The 20,933-nt window shown below is 48.3% G+C and overlaps 1 protein-coding gene across 1 annotated transcript in view; it reads right to left on the bottom strand.

The window, feature by feature from the left end:
* MYO5C (myosin VC) overlaps nt 1–20,933 on the bottom strand; it is a 90,441-nt gene that overhangs the window by 27,128 nt on the left and 42,380 nt on the right. The window contains exons 13-25 of the mRNA XM_054565417.1: nt 19,571–19,696; nt 17,177–17,260; nt 15,315–15,449; nt 14,791–14,888; nt 13,804–13,890; nt 13,207–13,318; nt 12,227–12,438; nt 9,740–9,905; nt 8,918–9,064; nt 7,319–7,483; nt 5,969–6,062; nt 3,317–3,380; nt 1,113–1,293 (exon numbers count right to left, since the gene is read on the bottom strand). Coding sequence (XP_054421392.1) covers nt 1,113–1,293; nt 3,317–3,380; nt 5,969–6,062; nt 7,319–7,483; nt 8,918–9,064; nt 9,740–9,905; nt 12,227–12,438; nt 13,207–13,318; nt 13,804–13,890; nt 14,791–14,888; nt 15,315–15,449; nt 17,177–17,260; nt 19,571–19,696 — 1,671 coding nt within the window. The remainder of the gene's footprint in view (nt 1–1,112; nt 1,294–3,316; nt 3,381–5,968; nt 6,063–7,318; nt 7,484–8,917; nt 9,065–9,739; nt 9,906–12,226; nt 12,439–13,206; nt 13,319–13,803; nt 13,891–14,790; nt 14,889–15,314; nt 15,450–17,176; nt 17,261–19,570; nt 19,697–20,933) is intronic.

Raw genomic sequence — 20,933 nt, 5'->3', positions numbered from 1 at the left:
AAACTGAGGCTGCATAAAGGGTAAATGGCATGTTCCGGTCCCAGGGCAAGTTGATGGGGCCCAGGACTCTCCGATCGGAAAGCCTGCTCTCTGTAATGTTTCAGCAGTTACTACGAGTCATAAGTGCATTTACTGATAGATGGATTATCACACATATAGCTTGATATGACGGATTTACTTTCTTTGCAAATAAGATTCATCTCCATCCATGGGAGAGTTTGGACCACGGTTTTAGTTACCAAAGAGGAAGTGAGTGACAAACAGTGTGGTGCCTCACCCCAAGTGCAGCCACGTGGTTTCCCAAGATAGAGGCTGTTGCCAGATGGCATGACCCCCGCAGGCAGACAGCAGTCTTACGTGGCTGCGAAGAGGGAAGCCGTCCTAGGAATCTTTGGTCCTCCCTGATCCCGCAGTCTGCGGGCCAGGCCGTACGGGCAGCTCTGCTAGGAAGTGCAGAGGCAGCCCAGGTGTGGGTCCTACCGGTCTTCCACACACACACGGCTGTTCCGTGACAATCACAGAGGATACTTGCCAATCTTAACAAGTATTCTACCATGTTTTTCACATATTTTAGAAAGCTTAAGAACTTTCCAACCTTACACTGAAATGCTTTGCGCTTCAGAACATAAAGACACACAGGTTTGTATACTCTGGCAGGGAAGGAATTTCAGGTAAGCCTTGAGTGTCCGAGCATGGGCCACGGGTCATTGCTTTGGTGGGATTGCCTGACAACAGTTTAAAACGTAAGATTCTGACAGTAAGGTCATTTAATTTTAATACAGGTACTTACAGATATATAGCAACATGATGGATTGCATAAGAGTTCATGTCAATTTATAATTTAATTTGGACATATTCTCTTGGTCAATATATCTGAGTAACTCTATATAAATGTAATTTCAAAAATGTTAGAGAGCTGACCTTGAAAATACGAAAAGCAATTATTGCTAAATCAAAGGAGGCTTGGGGGTTTCTACTTGGAAGAAGTGGAGGAATCAGGGCCCTTCACACGTGTCCAGCTCCCTGACCCTGTGGGAACGTGAAGCTGCCCCTCTGCTCAGGCGAACCGACTCAGCCAAAGAGCGCGTCTGTAAGTGAGAAGCGGCTTCTACCTTCGCCTGTTTGCTCAGCCGGGCCACTTCCCCCTTCAAGTCATCAGAAGCGATGCGCTCTTCCTCCAGCTGATGCTGTAGCTGCGTTTTCTCATCCTTGAGTGCTTTAATTTCTTCTTTCAAAGAGCAGATCTGCTTCTCATAGTCTTGTGCTTTCAATTCAAAACTTTTTTCAAGAAGTCTAGGCAGCAAAAGGAAAAAATTAATCAATTCAGAACCATCTCTAAAGTCTTTACCCTGATTTAGAACAATATGCCATTTTGGAAACAAGAAAAGACTCCAGAAAGGAGGAGACAAGTTAATTAGGGTCTATTGTGACAGTTCCAAGAAACAATGGCCTTATATTTTTAGCTGACTGTTTCCTGTCCCCTTAAGCTACGGAAGCTTCGCGCTTCTGATCTGAGACACGTGGCCCTGCAATGGCCGACCAGAGCAAACACAGAGTAGAGAGGTTGAACTTAATGACTCAGTGGTGGTTGGGGGACTGTATTCCCAAAGCCACCTTGGTTCCACGTGGCCCTCTTAGCAAGGTCGCTTCCTTCAGCAACGACCTTGGCACATTTTGTCAAGTCCTGGCCCCTGCCACGTTCCAAAGATCCTGGAGGGGTTTGGTTTGGTTCTAAACAAATTAATACAGTCATTTAATATGTCAAAGGGTCCAGCTCTTCACACATTCTAGAACAAATTTCAGCAAATTTAGGCACCCCAAAGTTCATGAAAACCCAATTCCTTGTGTGACGGTTGCTCAATTAAATATGGGATGACTGACCAAGAAAATAACTAAAGAGAGATACATAACCCAGACCGGCCACAGGAGCCCGGTGAGAACAGAAGCGGTCCTGGGGGCTCTGTGTGTTTATGAAGCATCATTCTACTTGCTAAGCTGTCAACTCAGCTCATTTTATAACCAACTTGCTTTTACCACACAAAGGGAAAAACCCTGAGGAAGAGAGTGACATTCACAACAGGTTTTTGTTTCATTTCCTTTTACAGGTATTGAGAAAAATTTGAATCTGGTTTCAGGTTTTAAGAAAACCTACAGTGCTCCCAAGAGGCCAGTAAACTACCTTCGAAGAAGCAGAAAGCAGCCAGAAGTCATATGTAAAAAGAGGCTTAAATTTGTTGTCTAAACTACTTGGGTGTGCGCTCTCAGCCCAAGGGCATCTCTGACCGTGGCCACGGCTTCCCCGTCACTGACCGGGGCCAGACCGAGTTACAGGTGAACGCTGATGAGAACTGCAAAGAGCTCCACATGCCCTGGCCTCAGCCTGGCTCCCTAAGCCGCCCGCTTGAAATGATCCCAGGACATAGTGGCCCCCGGACACAGTGAGGTGCCCAAAACTGAGCCACTCTTCTAGAGTTAGAAGTTCATTGAAAAATAGATTTTTCAAGGTAAAGAGTCAAACATCCCTATTTTTAAACTGAGGTAGGATCAGGAGACACTTTAGCGCTTTGTTAGCCCTTGGAGCTCTCCAGTGACAGTCCCTCCCCTAACTTCTTGGCACCCTGCCTCCTCACCCAGACCCCGGCTCTGCTGCTACCTAAAGTCAGGGGGTGTCGTATACCCTACCACCCCGGGCACCCCTGAGCATTCTAGTTCCCAACAGAGACATGCCAAGAATGTTCCATTTCTACCCAACACTCTGCCATGCGTTCCTCCTTTGAGACGTAAAATCTTCCAGTTGATTCCTTAAGAGAAGGAGCCCAAACTGAAGTCTTTGGAGATTAGCAAAGGGTTTGATATTGACATAAAAAAGATAGGGCTGGCATAGTACAAGGTCATGGGGAGCTGCCTTAGTTTTTGTGGTGGGTTTTACGTCCCTTATTATCTGGGACAGGAGTCAAGTTAACAGATATAACGGGCGGGGGAAGGGAAGGAGGTTTATCTCCTAGGCAATAATCTTACTTCTTAGACTTGATGGAAGTTGGAAGAAGTGGCAGTCTCTGAACTTCTCACTGCCTTAGCAATTAAGGGAAAGCAAGAAATTCCCAGGGGTCCGGTTCCCACAATTGCAGAACCTGTGCAGTGTCTGAAAGGTGCACACTGTGGGCTTTAGCTCTCACAGTCTCCATGTTCTCTCACTTCCTAAAATATGCACACCTTGCTCTCTGATTTGCTATCTGCAAGCTGAGAAGCAAACTAGAAAACAGCAGGGAGAGAGAGAGGGAGCAGCAGTTGCTGTAAGGCAAACCAGACTTCATACATTCGTTGTCGTTCTTCCTTTTGCACATCTTCAAAGAGCTGCTTGGTGAGGTCATCCATTTTTCCTGTGAAAAGACAATGCTTTTGGAAATATGTCTGTGAACCGGTGCCTTGAGTGGTTCACATCTTGTTTAGGAAAGTGAGAATGCAAGAACGATCACAGGGTCTTTATCACTAGGAGGATGAGAGTGTAACTGTCACTTCTATAAATAAGAAATATGGGGGTTCAAAATAATAACTCTTGCAAATTTGTCATGTTGGAATCTATACTTAGTTTAATTTATAGTATTTTTATTGGCCTGAATATCATTTGTTTGATTAAAATTGAGCATATTGGCTTTGAGATAATAAATATTATTATTAAAAGTAAATAGCAACCCTTTGGGAACAAATGGTCAATTTATGATAGGGTTTCTCAGTCTCAGCACTATTGATACTTCAAGCTAGGGAATTCTTTGTCATGGAGAGGGGGCTGTCCTGTGCATTGTAGGAGATTGAGCAGCATTCCTGGCTTCTACCCAGTAGATGTTAGTAGCAGCTCCCAGTTGTGACAATTGAAAGTGTCTCCAGACATTGCCAATTGTCCCTAGGGGTCAGAGAGGAACAAAAGCTTCTTCACTGAGTACCAGTCATTCATGATAATCAAGAAAACAATGAAGTGTTGGTCTTCATTTAGGGAAGAGGAAGTATGAAAAGGATACTGTTTCATTGAAGTACAGGAGTCTCCAACACAAAGTGTAGGTTAAGGGCACACTGGACAACTAGGAAACAGTCCCTGGGGTCCTGGACCGTCTCTGGCTATGACAGTCCCTCATCCCCAACATGTCCACACGCAACAGGTGCCATTCAAAATGGGAGCAGGAGGACAGACACAGCCCTTCAAAACCTGATGTCCCTATTTGTACTCAGCTGACACTCATTCTTGCTTTCTGCCTCATCTTCGAGTCCTGTCCCAGGGGGGAGCCCAGGGAAGTGACAACAGCAATCATCCAAACTATTTGGTTAAAAACAAAACAAAACCAAACAAAACAAAACCAGCAGTTTAATACTTTGTCCAATGCAGTGTCAAATATCCTTGGATTAAAATGGCTGCTTTAAAATGTCATGAGCCAGCCAGAAAATATGAGAGAAGATGCCTCAGGTTAAATTTAGAAGCTAGCATTTTGGCTCTAATTTCAATTTTCAATTCACTCAAAGATTTCAGTTCTGGTGCTTAACGTCCTGGGCCATTTGCAAAAAGGTTAAACAAGGCTGCTCAAACGTGCCTCTCTCCCAAAAGCAACAGCATGGTGCCCAAGACGGAATCTCAAAAAGGCAAAATGACTTTGATAACACCCCTGAGGCGCAGGCCGCAGGGTGAGTGAAGGCTCTTCACAAACCACCGCGTGCCCTGCGCAGGGAGGCCCTGAGGACAAGCAGTTTATAAACACCGGGTCTGGAGGTTTCACATGCTTTTCAGGAGAAGCTGTAAAATTATCCACCCAAACATGCTAATGCTATCAAATATGTCATTTTTAGGACACACTTGTGGGGATTTAAATTTTCTTGTGGGAAATTCCACCGAAGGTTAGAAAAAAAAAACAACAGACATTCAAGTGTAGTGCATTGCAATAGGCAAGGTGATGGTCGGTAAGGCCTTCACTAATTCAGGTTCAAAGTTTACTCATAGACCTGTGACCTCCCTCTGTTCACCGTCAGTCCTTAGGGACAGGGTGGAGGGCACACAGACCCTGGAGCAGGAGATCACGCCCGTGCTTGGCTTCGTCTGAAGGGCCTTTCCCGTGTTCCCGGCCAGGGCTCGGGATGCGTACTTCCTCCTACTGACGGGCGCTTCTCCCACACTCCGAACTGAGCCCCCAGGGCTCTTGCGGTCTGGATCCCCGCCCTGTGCTGGGCCTGGGCGAGCTCGATGCCCAGGTCTAAACCCTTGTGCCTCGCATGCCCCATGTCAGGGTGTAAGGAAAAAGATCCCTGGAAAAGACAGGCAAGTGATTTCAACTCTCTGGTCAGGAACCACCAGGCTCAAGGGCCTGTTGGGGTTTGGCAAGTGCTTGCGATTAGAATTCAAGTTGGAAAGGAAAGCTGAGAGTTGGCTGCTTCACACCCCTAAATAAAAGTGACACGACCATTGGTTCCTAGTGTCTGTGACAGCCTGGTGCTCCTCTGGCTCATGAGCTCAGCAGCATCCTTTGTTCCAGGCCAGGGCAGTGGCAGAGGACGTGGGTACCCCTTAGACCAAGTGGGTCTTGGGCACTTTGAAAATCTGACTGCAAATCTTTGGCAAACAAACACTACTCCAACGTTAGCCCGGCCGCCCCCAGGCCCAGCCGTGCACACACGCATCCTTTCCCGCGGTGATGCAAGGGCTCCGGGCTGATGGCCCAAACATTGCTCTCTTCCAAAGGGAGGCCTGAGACGGGGACCGCTGTGCTGTCTGACAAAAGAGGGAAATAAAACAGATGACTCTGTAGGGTAAAAAGTTACCACAATTTACTTACGGTTATTCTCTGTGGAGCAAAAAGTTTCTCGTTATACTAAGTATACACTGGAGATTCCTGACTCTGCCTAAAACTTGGTTCACAGTCAAGTTATTTCCAGAATGGCCGGCCAAGTGGACACGTGGATGCATGAACCAGGCCACCTGGGGCTTTACCTTTTAGCTCTTCAGTCTGCTCCTGAAGCTTCCGCTGTATCTGCTCTTTTTGTATTTCCAGTTCCGAATTATGCTTCTGAAGCTTTGCCAGTTTCTAGCAAAGGGGAGGAAAAAGAACTTTTTTGAAAACCTCATTTTAAGTTTTGTTACCATTATCGTTCTTGGTGAAAAGCTGTATATTTTAAATACACATATACTAGTTCCTGCCCACGGTACTGGCGAGCACCGCCCCCTGCAGGGCGCCGCATTCACTTTCGCCTGCAGGGCCCCACGTGACTTCAAGCGGACGGACACCCGCGCCCACCCTGCAGTGGCTGAAATCAAGGAGAAAGAACCAGACCAAGATCTCCTCAAGGTCAAGAAATCTCTATCCTTCTTTTGAGCTTCTCAATAAACACGGTATGTATATATTTAATGTTATCGATTATTTGTGATATAACGTGGATTCACATTTTGAGAGGGTTATGACTCAAGATGGAAGGAGGTGTGATCACGAGAGAAGTTCTACTCTTTCAGCTTCTCCGTCTGCTGGGCTGGCAGCAGATGGTGCTGATGGACGCTGGTGACCCCGGCGTGTGGGCAATGCCAGCAGCCAGGCGCCAGCCCCCGGGGAGAGCAGAGCGGTGCCCTGGGACTCCAGGCTGCCTCACCCTGGTGCTGTGGGAGTCTGGGAAATGCAGGGGAACGGTCGGTAATAAAGACCACCTCCTTAGGAAATATGAGCTCATGCATGTGCAGCGTTTTATGATAGGTATTTGCCTATTTCATCTTACAATTTCATCCTCACAACAACTCTGTCAAGTCTCTGTTTGTTATTTCTTTTTTACAAATGAGGGAACAAAAGTTCACAGAGGGTAAGGGTGACTTTCCCAAGGCCACCCAGCAGACAGGAGCAAGGAAGATTTAAACCTGGGGCACTGGATTTTTTTTGTCTGCTGCTCCTCCGCCTACACCACAGAGATGAAAACCTGCCTCGGGCTTTGCACTGCTGCTCTGGGTAAGATGGTTCAGGGCGCACACCAGACGGGCAAGCAACAGGGGACCCAGGTCACCCTGGCAGAGAGGGAAGCATCTGGCCAGGGCTCCTTCTTGGCTTTCTGTTACTTTATAGAAATTGAAAGGGAGGAGAAACTTTATGTTGTCTTTCTGAAAGCCTGGACCTCCTCTTCCTCCCCTAGACTCTGGGGCTCTGCTCTCCTCTCCTCTGAGAGGGGGTCTCCCGCTGATGGCAGAAGCCAGCAGCAAAATCTGCTCTGCTCTGCAGAAGCCGGCTTTGTGGGGAAGAGCTGCGCGGTGGTCTCCTCAACGGGAAGATGTGTGGGTACGGCCCTAGTCCCAACCAGCACAGACCTCTTCCACGGCAGCCTTGTACCTCTTCCCCTTCTCTTCGTAGTTTTGCCTGTGGGCGGCTGCTCGGTCCAGTTCTGACTCCAGTTTCTGAATCTTCTCCACATCACCTGCCCGAACAGCAGCCAGGCTGGTCAGCTTCTCTACCAGCCCGTGGTTCTCTTTGTTCTGGAGAAAAGAAACAGCAGGTGCTTAGGGGTTTATCCCAAATAAAGAAGCTGTTCTACCTGCTTCTCACAACCTTTAGCACGGCAAACCTTCCAGAGGTTTAGATACGCCGATCACGTTCATCCTTATCATGGCGGGTATGAGCATCTTCATCCCAGTGGGAAACAGACCTGGTCGGGTCAACGTGTTCCTGAGCTGGTGGCGGCTCTCTCCGTGTGGAGCCAGTCCAATCCTGCAGCACCAGGACAACGCGAGTGCTGTGGGCTGAACTGTGTTCCCCATTGCCCCTCCAAATTCACATGGTGAAGTCCTAATACCCACAATTAGGATGTGACTGAACGTGACTGAATTGGAGGTAGGGTCTTTAAGGTAAAGTAGAGGTAAAATGAGGTCATATGGGTGGGCCCTAATCCCGTATGACTGGTATCTTTATAAGAAGAGGAGATTAGGACACAGAGGCCTGCAGAGGGGAGACAATGTGAAGACGCAGGGAGGACATCGCTATCTGCAAGCCAAGGGGGGACAACTCAGCAGAAACCAGTTCTGCCAATATCTTGAGCTTGGACTTCCAGTCTCCAGAACTGTGAGAAAATAAATGTTGGTTGTTTAAGCTGCCCAGTCTGTGGTAGTTTATAATGGTAGCGCTAGCAAACCAATACCCATAGAATGGAACTCAGGCGGTGTCAGGACTCCCACGGGCCCTGCTCCCAGCTGTTTTTCCTGCTGTTCTGCACAAGCCATATAACACAGCAGCGCAATCAGGGGAAGTTGCATCAGAATTTCAAGTGTTTTTGCTTGCACGTTTACCCATTCACTAAAAAACCCTATGGGATAGCTTAAGGCTATATTTCAAGTTCAGCTTAGGAGAATCTCAGTATAAACTGAGGCAGGCCCAGGGGTGAGTTTTATAGATCTGGATGCTGCACATTCCACAGCCCTTGCCCAGTGGTGGGGAATATGTGGATTTTTTCCCTACCAGTGGGAATGGCATGCGGAGTCTTGTCAAACAAGGCAGGGCTGCAGCTAGGCCATATGAACCTCTGGGCGAATTAGGAAGTGGCAGCTCCTCCGAGCCGATTCATCCCTGAGGGAGCAACGACTTGGCATGAAGACAGAAGCTTTGTGCAAATTAAAAAGGCACCCCTGCCTCAAGGCAGCCCAGCTCCATGCCAGTGCACAGGGGTTGGCAAGCCAAACCAGGCTGGGTTTCGGCCCCACTTGGCCTCCCGGGCAGCTGCCCTGAGCAGCGTACATGCTGCACCATGGGCAACCTCTAAACCACGTGCAGCAGCCTCTAAAATGTGCTGTTTTCCAGCTAAACCGTCTGAACCTCCTGACGTGGGTATACATTTTAACTGCATAGCTAAGGAACTGGCCCAGAACAAAACACATATTAGAAAAAGTAAATAGGAAGGATGCAATAAGAACACCTACCTGATCTTCTAGCTTTTTCTGCAAACGTTGGACCCTGTAAGTAAGCTGAATGTTGAGCACAAACCGTCGGATATTCTGGAATCTGCGTCTGGCCAGCCACGCCCGAGCATATTTCTGAAGGATCACAGCCTTGTGTTCCTCCAGCATCTTTAAAACAAGATTTTGTGAGATACAGACTGGATCTCCACTTTTTCTCTCATCAACTCATCCAATGTTGGGAGATGCAACTACCAAAATACTCCCACAGCAAAAATATGAATTTCATGTAACCATCCCACAAAGATCTACAGTAGACCTTTGAAACAGATCTATAATAGACTTTTGAAACAATAACCAAATTCTACCTGTAGCAGACATGTATGAACTTTCACATATCAGAACTTCCTGCTCTCTAGGAAGGTCTTCAATGTGAAAAAAATGATCTCACTACAGGCACACCTGAGAGAGAACGTGGGTTCAGCTCCAGACCACCCCACTGACGTCAGTATCACAGTAAAGCGAGTAACATGAATTCTGGGGTTTCCCAGTGCATATAAGTTATGTTTACATTATACTGCAGTCTATTAAGTGTGCAAAGCATTAGGTCTGAAAAAAGCATATAACAATTAAAAATACTTTATTGCTAAACAATGCTATCCATTGTTTGAGCCTGGTGGAAAAATGGTGCTGATAGACTTACTCGACATAGAGTTGCCACAAACCTTCAATTTATATATTTTTAAAATACCCACGATCTCTGCAAAGTGCAATTAAATGAGCTGTGCCTTTACTGTTGATGAAAAATAATGTGAGCCCTGGGGAAGCACATGGTCTTGGCCGCACCTTTCGATACCTCCTCCTTGCCAGGAATCCTCGGGTGTAGGCCTGGATGGTGATGGTGGCCACGCGGATCAGTTGGTACAAACTGCGAACGAGGTATCCGCGGCAGTACTTCTGAATGATGATGGCTGCCCAGGCCTCCTTCAAGGCCGCTGCAGTAACAGCTTTCCTGGGTTGAGGAGAATGTGGAGTCAATCTGTTGTTCCCTGACTTCACCGAGCACTGACTTCTACAGCGCGACTAGCCGTGCGGCTCTTTCTTACTAAGGAATAGTGGAATGTTTTGCAAATCCACACATTATACTCTGCAAGTGGTTTATTGTAATGCCTACTTGAGATCAGCCATGGTTATCTCCCCGTTCCCCCTGATCTGAAAGGGGATGTGCTCCAGGCGCAAGGAACCCTGGAAAGGTCACAATCCTCATATCCAGACTAATACTCCACCTCACTCACGGCGCACTCAGGCTATGACAGCAACCTGTGCTGTGGTATTGTACCTGTTCGTTCATCTGTTCATTCATTCTTGGGGGGAATTGAGCCAAAGGCTCTACATCAAGGGCTGGCAAACTATGGCCTCAGCACCAGACCTGCAGCTTTCCCTCTGTGACCGTCAAGCGTTACTGGCGCACACCATGCCTGCTTTTTACAATGTTCCCTATGGCTGATTTCGTGCTGCAGTAGCAGAGGTGAGTTGTGGAAGAAACTGTAGGGTCCCAGAAGCTCAAAGTATTTGGTTCTTACAGGACAAGTTTGCTGACTCCTATTGAAAAGACTAGAGAAGAAGACAAAGTTCTTACCTTCAAAATTTACAACCTCATGGAGCAGACCAATAAATGGCCAAGTGGAATACAAGAAAAATAAAATGACTATTAAAATATCCATAAGAGAGAGCTTAGAGAACTGCTTGGGAAGCGCTGACATGTGCACCAGCCCTCGATAGAAAAGGCTTTCTGTGCACAAGAGTAAAGGTTAGAAAAGGCATTTCGTGCTGAGGGACCAGCGAAGGCATGGAGGCCTAGTGGTGCCTGAAATATTCAGAAAAAGAGAATTTCCCTAAAATTGCTAGAATATAAGACATATGGAGAAAATTAGTAGTCGATGAGGTTAGAAGACTAGATAGGGACTATTTGTTATCAAAATGTATATAATAAGAAATTATATATGTATGTATGTATGCATATGACACCTACTACGTGACAGCCACTGTGCTAGGTCCTAGGTGTGGATGTAATGGGAACCAGACAATCATGGTCCCTGTCCTCACGGAGCTTCCATTCTTATGAATGCACCTAGGCCACGGGGTCTTGAGTACCATGTCGAAGACTGAACGCTCTTCTGAAGGAAATGGGCCACTGGAGGCCTCCAGGGCAGGAGCAGAGCACTGGCTCAGTCAGGTCCCCCTTTAGGAAGGTAGAGAGAGGGGCGGGAGGTGAAGGGATATGCTTTAAGGTGTAAGGCAGGTAATAGTGAAGGCCTCGTCCAGGGCAGGTGCCCGCGGGATGGAATGAATGGGACAGACACAAGTGGCAAGTGAAAGGGTGCATAGAATAGTCAGGCCTCCGTGATTCCCACATGGAAGGGGAGCATAAGTTTAGCGAAGAAGGTGACTGTGGGTTTCCTGCCCCGGAGACTGCTGTTATTAACGGAATGTAGAAGCATCAGCGGGCAAGCTGGGCTGCGTGTGTGTGGATGGCGGCTGCCCGGGGAGCGGGGGCTGCAATGGCAAGCCCGGCTTGGGGCGTGCTACGGTGAAGGTTGTGGTGCGCCAACCAGTGGAGCAGCCCAGATGCTGCTGGAGGTCAGGCTTCAAGCTCAGAAGAGGTCAGGCTCAACAACACTTCTAAGCTATGCTAAGAGCACGCCAAGGAAAGAGCCAGGTGGACACGCAGAAGCACACAGTGGTTTCTGGGAAGAACGCCTGACTCACTGGCCAGCCCAGCACGGCCTTTGGCAGCACCCAGGGAGGGCTGGGGTGGGCACGGCTGGTGGAACTGCCCTCACTCAGCCAGCCCCGAGGGGCCGCCGTATTAGCCTTGCCCCAGGGCTCTGTTTGCTGGCGGGGCCTTGCCATTGAGTCCCCCAGCGTGGTCTGACTGCTGTCATTCAACAGGCTGGTCAGTGGCTATTTATGGAGTCTTTACTCAGGGGCTTCACTGGGGTCCTAGTCTTCTGAGCCATTTTCAATCCCACAGACTAGGGGCCCCGTCTCTCTACCTGGTCTCATCGGGAATTTCGACTCTCTTCAGAGACACCCGATGGGGGCTTCCTCTCTCCTGGGTCCTGGCTGTCACCTGTCCCACACGGGGACAGCAGGCAGAGTCAGCACTACCTGTTTCTGAGAGACACACCTGTCTCATCTTAAAGTTTCATGCCACCTCAGGGACCTGTCCCCCGTGTCCCAGGAAAAAGGCCCTTTGCTCTTGACAGGTCCCTCCCCCTGGATCAGCAAAGCCAACGGTACAACTTCCTGGCTTCCTTGGTTCCAACATACCTCACGGTGTGCTGACCTCGGAAGTACTGCTGGATTATCAGGGCAGCTTGTCTCTTTCGGAGGAACTTTTTTCTCTGGAGCCAGCCACGGACGTGTTTTTGTATCAGAACACAACCCTGCCTCAGTTTATCTAAACGGAGTTTCTCCAAATAAGCCACTTGCCCTGCTCTGAAGAAAATTTTGGTTTTACCGAACTGGTACTGATTAAAATCCTGGAAGAGAAAAATGATACAAACAGACACAAAATCTTTTCAGATTTGCTACAGTGTTTGGAAAAATGTTTAGAGATTCAAAGATGCCAAAAACATAGATATTTTTATGTATCTGTTCTTGGACATAAAGCAGAAAAACTCTGATCCTGATCTAGAAATGTGCATTTTGACTAGTTTGTTCAAAGCCACTTTGGGAGAAGAAACGGACCTGAGGTGGAGGTGCCCGCCTGGGCCGGGGGAAGGGCTGTGCCTTCCCAGTGATTGTCAGCTGGGCCGGTGGGGAGCTCCAGGCTCCTGTGAGTGGTTTCCACAAAGGGGCACAGGCACGGGGAAATGCTTGGGCTCTGTCCTCATCTTGGCTTCTCTTTACTACCCCTTTCCTGACCTTCGCGGCTCCTTCCCCATCTCTTTTTTTATCATAACTCACTGGTTCAGCAATAATCTAAACCCATACCGAGTGCCAAGTCTGGAACCCCCCGGCTTGGTGACCATCTAGTTGACTATGTAACATAGGCTAGGCCTGTGGAAAGGCTCTAGAATGTGGGAGACACAGCAGGACAGGAGGGCACTGGGGGTTCGAATCTGGGTCCCTAAAGGAGGCTCTTGCTGTCAGGTGATGACACCCCATGAGTGTATCTGCTCTGACCCCCTTAGCACACACAAATGCTTAGGACACATTTTCTTTTCTTCTTAGCCATTCACAACAATTATGGTCCAGAGGCTGAGGCTAAGGTGAGGGAAGGCGCTCAGGAGGTGAGCAAGGCAGACCTGGATGAGCCTGTGTAAGACCGCTTTGCAGACCTCCTTTTTATCGCCGAACGAAAGCTCCTGCTTGGTCATGAGGATACCGTAGCGGCTGTAGAACTCGATATAGGTCCACCTGGAAAGTCAAAGCGCATCCAAGGGGAAGTGCCAGAGTCGGGGCTGGTCATGCCTGTGGACTGTGTGGCCTTACCTGTCACCGCTGGTGGGGTGTGGTCTGTTCTGGGGAGGATGGCACGGACCTCTGGCCCCCCTCCCTGCTGGGACACCGGCCCAATCTGCTGGGCACAGCCGACTGCAAGTTCGGCTGTTTTTGGTAACACTCCGCTCCAGCAATTGTGCCCCGCTCCCACCCCTGCTCCCTTCCCAGGTGCACTGGGAGGCAGCGGGTGACCTCCACTAGCACCTGAGATGGGTGACGGGGTCGGGGTGTGGCTGCCTCTGCCTGTGTGTCACCCTCTCTGGCCTTCCCATGGCATAGTGGGACACATCTTGGGAGCATCTTACGAAAGCATGGGACAAAAACCATGGCAGCCCCCGCTCGGGTCTCAGCGCAGCCCTGAAGTTGGGCACCTTTCCCCTAAACAAGGACCGACCATGTACCTGGACGGGTAGCTCTGTGCACTGATGCGAATTGTTTCCAAAACACCACAGGCTCGCAGCTGCTGAACAATCCTTTTGGAGTCAAACCTTAAAGAAGACGATTTTATAAAGCGGGAAGCCCTCGTAATCGACGATAATGCCCACTAACGGCGCAGCAGCGCTGCCGAGGCTGGGAGCCCCCAGAAAGCAGGGTCCTCTCTGTAACCCACAGGCCACTCACACAGCAGATATTTAACACACAGTTGTCAACGTGAAATGAAAAGGGGGGCTCTGTGAAACCGCTTGGGAAGCTGAGGACGCAGAGAAAGAAGGGAGCGATTCTGCCGCAGGTGGCAAGGGGAAGGCCTGTCGGGGGACAGCCATTGGGTTGCGCTTCGAATGACAACAGGGTGGGAGAAATGTTCAAGCTGACCCCGTCCACGTGCCCAAGTGCCTGTTTGATGCTTGAGTTCCTTTTAGCAGACACCCAGCAGGTGGCTCTCTGGCAGAGGTCTGACCCCCTGGTGACCCACGCACACATCCACCACCTCCACGGACTGCACATCCCCTCGGACGCCTCTTAGCCCCAGTCTGCTAAGAGGGACTCCAGAACCTCATCCCCAGGTCTGGAGTCCTTCCCTGGGGGCCCCAGAGAACAAGTCTGATGTCTCCTGCCATGTCGGAGGGTGAAACCTGTGACCCCTCTACTGCCTTCCTCCTTCAAGCACAGACAAGTTCTTTTGTAATCAAGGAACATGTTCTGGCTTCTTCAGTTGCGTAAACTTCAAGTGTAGACTATTCTTTCAAATCCAGCTGCTTTACTTACTCCTGGAGATGAGGTGGCTTAGCCAGAGGGGTTGAGCTAACATTACTGGTGTACAGGAAAGGCAGGATTGTTTTGAATCAGAAAGAGTCAAGTTCAAGACCATTGTAAGCACACTCCCCAACACCAAAATGGATGCACTGGTTGCTCAGTGTTTTCCCTCTGTGTCTCATGAGAACACTTACTCAAAGGGTAATTTCTCATCATTTGGCTTGATGCAGCGAACGTAGTGGGGCGTGGTTGCGTTGAGGGTCTCCATGAGCAAGGACAGAGAGCTGCGGAACTAGGAGACAAAGTCAGACAACAAACGTCACGCTGAAATGTCATGCTTATGTCAAGGCCAAAAAGAAAAAAAAGAGAGCCTCAGCTTGGTAAGAGGAGAAGTTACCTTCATGCGTAAATGCCCATTGTGAAAGGTTTCACCCCCTGACTGTGATTGAACCCCGCTCTGTTCTGCATTCCCATGTAGCAGAAAATGGAGTAAATCACGTTATTTTGCAAACGTGCAGTTTGCTTGGGTGTATGTGGCCCTGGAGGTTGAGGTTCGATGATGATGAACTACTGCTTTCCTTTGCTTTTGTGTTTATGCTACATTTGAAGAAGCTTCGTGCCCACATCCAGGCCTGGAACGTGGGTCCTCCCAGCACCCGGCTCCCTGGGGGCCTGGCCTGAGCCCGGGGCCCCTCACCCTCAGACACTCCCTCGGTACCTTGCTCCCCACTGTGGTCCGTAACTGCTTGTTGTTTGGCTTGATGACTGGCTTTGCAGATTTCATCGTGATTGCAGAGCTGAAAGGGGAAGGAGGAACCGGATTTTCTTGGAAAAACTTGGCACAGAGGTGAAACTGGAAGGAGCAGAGAGGATTTCAATGTCCGAAAATGCTCGCCCACAGGCCTCAGCTGGTACAAGCCAAATAAGTTGTCCTAATACGCCCATCTAAACTGGCAGAGGGTCAAGTGACAATCTTGGCCAATCTCTACATCAAATCTCAATTCCACAAGCAGATCGTCCTCACTCGGGATGACCGTGGCTTCCTTCCCAGGAATGGGAGCAGAGGATGTCTATATGTGAGCATCACTCCATGTCAGGAAAGTGGGGGCACTAATGATGCCACCTCTGGGCCGTGGCTCACATGGTTTCTGCGCCTGGAATCTCCTCCCCCCCGCCTTTCCCACATTCTCATGCCCACAGACACAAGCCCGGCACATTATTCGAGGCTTTGTTTAAATATTTTTCACCCCACCCCCTCTGAACTAGCTTAACTTTTTATTTGTATCTCTTTTAAGTCACTTATTACTTTCTACTTTACATCAGTTAATTCTTTAAATGTTGTAGCTTCTCCTTTAGAGGGAACCCCCTATTTTTTTCTTTTCAATCAGACATTCATCTCCTTCAGGGCAGAATCCCTGCCTGATGCATCCCTGTGACCCATGATGGGAGGAGTGGATCTAAAACTCCCGCATCTCCAAGAGCCTGTGTGCTTAGCAGGGAGGCCCAACTGTGCTTCCCCGCGATCTGCCTCCACCTTCCAGACTGGACCCCAGGGTAGGCTTGGGGGTGAATAAACAATTGGCGAATTAAGTCAACTAATTTTGCACACAAGATGCGGGCCATTTCCACACTGACTTCTCCATTGTAAGTCAGTGTTAAAAACTGAAGGGGTCACAGCCTATGACTTTGTTATGACCCTCAGTGGAAGCGCTCGCGCTTCTCTGGGAAATGGTCAAAATACTCAAACACCAACAAAAGACTGGGATCTTTTAAAAAGGGGAACATAAAGAGGAGAACCAAATCTTCACAGAAATGAAGACGTATGAACTATCCTTTCTCTCAAGTTTTAATAAGGGAATGTTCAAGGAGGAAATGAGAAAGCCAGAAGTCCCTCTGCAGCGCCAGCACTCAGCACACAGGATCATGGATCTGAGGGGCTCCACGCCCACAGCAGCTGTCCCTCCCTGTGTCGCTCCCTCCCCCTCGAGCTCTGGTTTCCTTCAGGCAAGTGCTCAGCACTGCCTGCCACCCGCTGGGGCAGGAGCCCTGCCTGCCTCGCTCACTGCCATCGCCCTAGAATCTAGGACGGTGCTTGGCACGCGGCGGGTGCTGCATAAATACGGGGGTGGGCAAAAGAAGGTTTACAGCTGTTCGTGTGGAAAATAATGCAATAATTAATTTGTAATACTGTAAGAATAAACTCTGTGTTTCATGTACTCACAACTGTAAATCTACTTTCCCCCACCCTATATCTGGACTAAATGAATAAAGCACGAGCTGTGGTTCTTCAAATGGTGGTTGTATCAGCTGTCCTTCCTCTCTGTCACCTGCACCCTTTGATTTCTGAGTTTGCGCGGTGCAGATTTGCACGCTTTCGGAAGCTAGAAACATATTTTAGCCCCAATTCTAGAACAGTTTAAGTGGGGTTTTTTGTTGTTGTTGTTATGTCTGATTTACAGCTTGTCACTGCAAGACAGTGCACGCACACGTCCACACCTCTTACCCTTTCCCGGTACGCATCTATCTCCACGTCACATACATAAATGCATAGCAGTAGTTACCCCTTAGGACTTAACAAACCTTGCTTGCTCTCAGGATTTCAACCAGCATGTCATAGACAGTGTCTCTGTTCTTTTCAAGGAAACCTTCGCATTTATACTCAACCTATGCAGAGAAAGGAACTCATTATTTCCAAAGAGACAAGAGCAGAGAGCATCCTAAGACCACGCGTTTCTTTTCTTTTTAAAGAAAGAATAATGAAGCGGTTATAAAGGCAATCCTCTAAAAAGAGAGATTCAGTTTCTGTTGATCACGGCTACCCGTTATATAAAGGTTAGAAAGCTGGGGACCGATTGCCGGCTGGGAAGAGCCAGGCTGCCCCCTGCCTGGATGGCTCCCTGGCTGCGGCCGCTCCGCACTCGCACCTGTCAGTTCCCTCTGGCCGCACTGACCACCCCCTGCAAGGCGGGCGGTTAGCACATGCCCAGGGCTAAGAAGACCTGGGTTGGGGCTCACTTGGCCTTAGAAGCCACCAGGAGGAGAAAAAAAATCTCAGTGGTGTTCTTTGGATTCAAACAGATATGTTTTCCTAAATCAGCATTAACGGGGTAGAAAGGGGAAAGAAAGCCTGACCACGTGGCTGCAAAGCTTTCAAGGGCCCTTAGAGCCAGGCTTAGGGTGGGCCAGTGTTTGCAGTGACTTAGAGAAGCTCTCCCTGCGGCCCTTTCTGATTTGCAGGACTTCTGCGGTCCCTCAACGGGCCACATCCCCGGGGCGGGGGCGCTACTGAAACATTCAGACCCCCAAGGTTTATGCCTCTGAGTTATAGATTTTAATATGTGATATATATTATTCATAGATTAAAAATATATGTTAAAATAAAATATAAAAATTGGCTGTGCGGAGGCAGGCTTTTGGTGGTAGCCCGTCCCTCTGGCAGAGGGGCTGTCCCTCTGGGCGGGGAGCGCGCTCACGGGGGCAGGGCTGGGCTGCGAGCCAGGGTCACTGGCTGTCTGTAAATACGCCCTGGTGAAGGAAATACTTGGATGTGTATGGACTCTTCCAAGCTGGTGGTGTGAGCCACTAGCCTACATTGGCAAAGCTGTTAACAAATGCAGCGCTTTCTCAATCCAGGGAGGCCGTCTGTGGGGACAGTGTCACGGGGAGCTGGTACCTCCGTTGGGGGCTCTGGGGACAGAGAGAAGATGTGCTGGCTTGGATCTGAGCGTAGCTGCCTCACTTTCTAAATGATTCGCGTCCCTTGGCTAACCGAATGGAGAACTAGGCTGGCCTTATCGTGCGTGTGGTTTCTTCCCACAGATCCTCAGTCCTCCCAGAGTCCTGCAGCATCATTGCTTCCAAAAGGGACTTCTCAAAAGTGCCGGGTGACAGAATTAAACGTTAACGAGGGCCTCCTGCCATAAACCCCATATGTGCGTTGTGTGAAGTCTGGCCCTTCCTTTCTTTTCACCGCGGGATCCCAAGTGTGAAATCGTAAAGGACAACTTGAAGATAGAACTTGATATATCATCATTCATTTCATATGCACCTGTTTTCAGGAACCAAATCTGAACACTGGAAGCACTAAGAGGCCACCGCATTTAACAGTACTCCTCTCGCCCGCAGAGGCTGTCACAGCTCTCCAGCTTCTCGTCCCCTCCCAGGCCCTCAGGCCCTCGGGCAGGGCCGCCAGAGGCCAGCCCGCAGCTCAGCCTCTGGGACAGACGAGCACAGGCCAGTGCCAGGATCCCCAGGCACCGCCCAGGCCCCTACACTGACACCCGGCTGAGCACAGGAGTTTCCTTGGGAAAGGAACACAAGATGAGGATGCATGTTCAGGGCAGGTGATTATGGCGATTGGTCTTTTTTCTCCCTGCTACCGGGTGAGGCAAAAGTAGGTTTACAATTGTTCGTATGGAAAAGGATACAGTAATAAATAAATAATAATATAAGAATAAAGTCTGTGTTTCATGCACTCACAACTGTAAACTTACTTTTGTCCCACCTCGTATTTGTCAAGCTTTTTGCAATGTGATTTTGAAAAAAATAATTTTCTCTTTCCTAGAGTAACATTTGTTTCATTAAAAAATAGAGCTAAAGGAGAAAATAAAGATCACCAAGAAAACCCATCATCTCCAGCCAACCTATGTTAGCCTATGACAAATATATTACAACTTAATAAAATAGGAAGACCTCAATAAAGATACAGCTTTTGTTATAAGAAACAATTATGCTGTCTTGATTATAACTATTGCATGGAGAAAATAAAATGGTAAGAGGTTAATGAATTCCCTATAAATCCAAATTCAGAAATGAGGTCTAATAGCAACATGTTTATCTTGTATTTCATGATAAAATCAAGTTAAGAGCAGTTGAGTATACACACACCCTTCATCAAAGCCACGCGCTAAGGGCGACGGGAACCGGCCGTGGAAAGTCCCCGGCCAGCCTGCTCCTCCCAGACTCTCACTGTACCTTGTCGGCAAAGTGCTGGATGATGAAGGATGTATTTGACATTCGGGGCTTTTCAAACAAAGAGTTCTTGTTGATGAAGTTATTATACAGCTTTTGAAGCCAGTTTTCATCACTTCCATGTGGTAACTGGAGGAGAAAGCAAACCAAATAGCAAGTAAAGAAACTAGAGATGAAAGATGAGTAGAGGTAAGAAAAAGCGCTCATCCATTTTTTTAAAATAGTTTTTTAAAAAAGTTTTTCACTTACAGCTGACATACAATATTATATTAGTTTCGGGTGTAGGACTCAGTGATCAGACATCATGAAACTAAGTGATCCCCCTGAGAAGTTTACTACCCATCTGACGCCATCATAGTTATCACAGTATCATTGACCATATTCCCTGTGCTGTGCTTTACATCCCCGGGACGGTTCCCTGGCTACCGAACTGCACTGTTTAACCCTCTCCCCTCTTTCACGTATCCCCCCAGAACCCCTCCCCTCTGGCAACCACCAGTTCTCTCTTTGTGTCTAGGAGTCTGTTTCTCTTTTGTGTGTTCCTTTTGCTCTTAAGATTCCACACACCAGCAAAATCAGAGGATACCTGTCTTTTTCTGACTTATTTCACTGCACATAATACCTTCTAGGTCAACCCATGCTGTCACAAATGTACAGTTTCGTTCTTTTTTGTGGACAAGGGCTCCTTCTGATACCCGGGACCTTGGAGTGAGTGGCTCTGGATCTGCAGCTCCTTTTTTAAAAGCGATTCTCTGTATGAACCTGTCTTTGATCTCAACAGTCTTTAGAGTGATTTTAAATGGATACTTCAAAGCCCTTTCAGAACAAAATGTTATAAACTAAAAGGAAATGGTCATATAGTGACTTAAGAATGAAGGATTTTATTTCAGCAAAATTGGCAGTATTTTTGTATTTTTTCCCAAAGCAGTCCAAAGGTTCAGGAAAAAGAAGCATGGATTCTTTTATGTGAATGTGACTTTATTTTCAGTTTTATGGGGAAAGACTGGTATCTAAATGGAGTCCCGCCCCCTCCCCCCACCAGGAAGACGGTTTTTCTTTTATTTTACTGCCTAATGAATAACTACCTCCTTGCACTAAGATCTTACCTCCGCACACTAAGCTGGTTGCACAACTTGTTCTTGATACTGGTAATTTTAATGCTATCAAGTATATTCAGCTTGAAGGCTGTGAATCTAATACCCCATTGTGTTCAAATGGTTCCTGCATACGTCTTTGTGACACTGGTCACCTAGAGATGTCTGTGGTTTCCTGGAGGCTACCTTGGAAAGGACACTGCCAGGCTGCCTCACCAGGAAGTTGCTCCTCCCAGAGGGAAATAAGACGAGAAAAACCCTGAGAGACCTCT

Source organism: Pteronotus mesoamericanus, unplaced genomic scaffold (assembly GCF_021234165.1).
Source record: "Pteronotus mesoamericanus isolate MK-2021 breed Mesoamerican mustached bat unplaced genomic scaffold, CSHL_Meso_final contig_164, whole genome shotgun sequence".
NCBI classification, from domain to species: Eukaryota; Metazoa; Chordata; class Mammalia; order Chiroptera; family Mormoopidae; genus Pteronotus; species Pteronotus mesoamericanus.
This window is presented reverse-complemented; position numbering and strand designations above follow the sequence as displayed.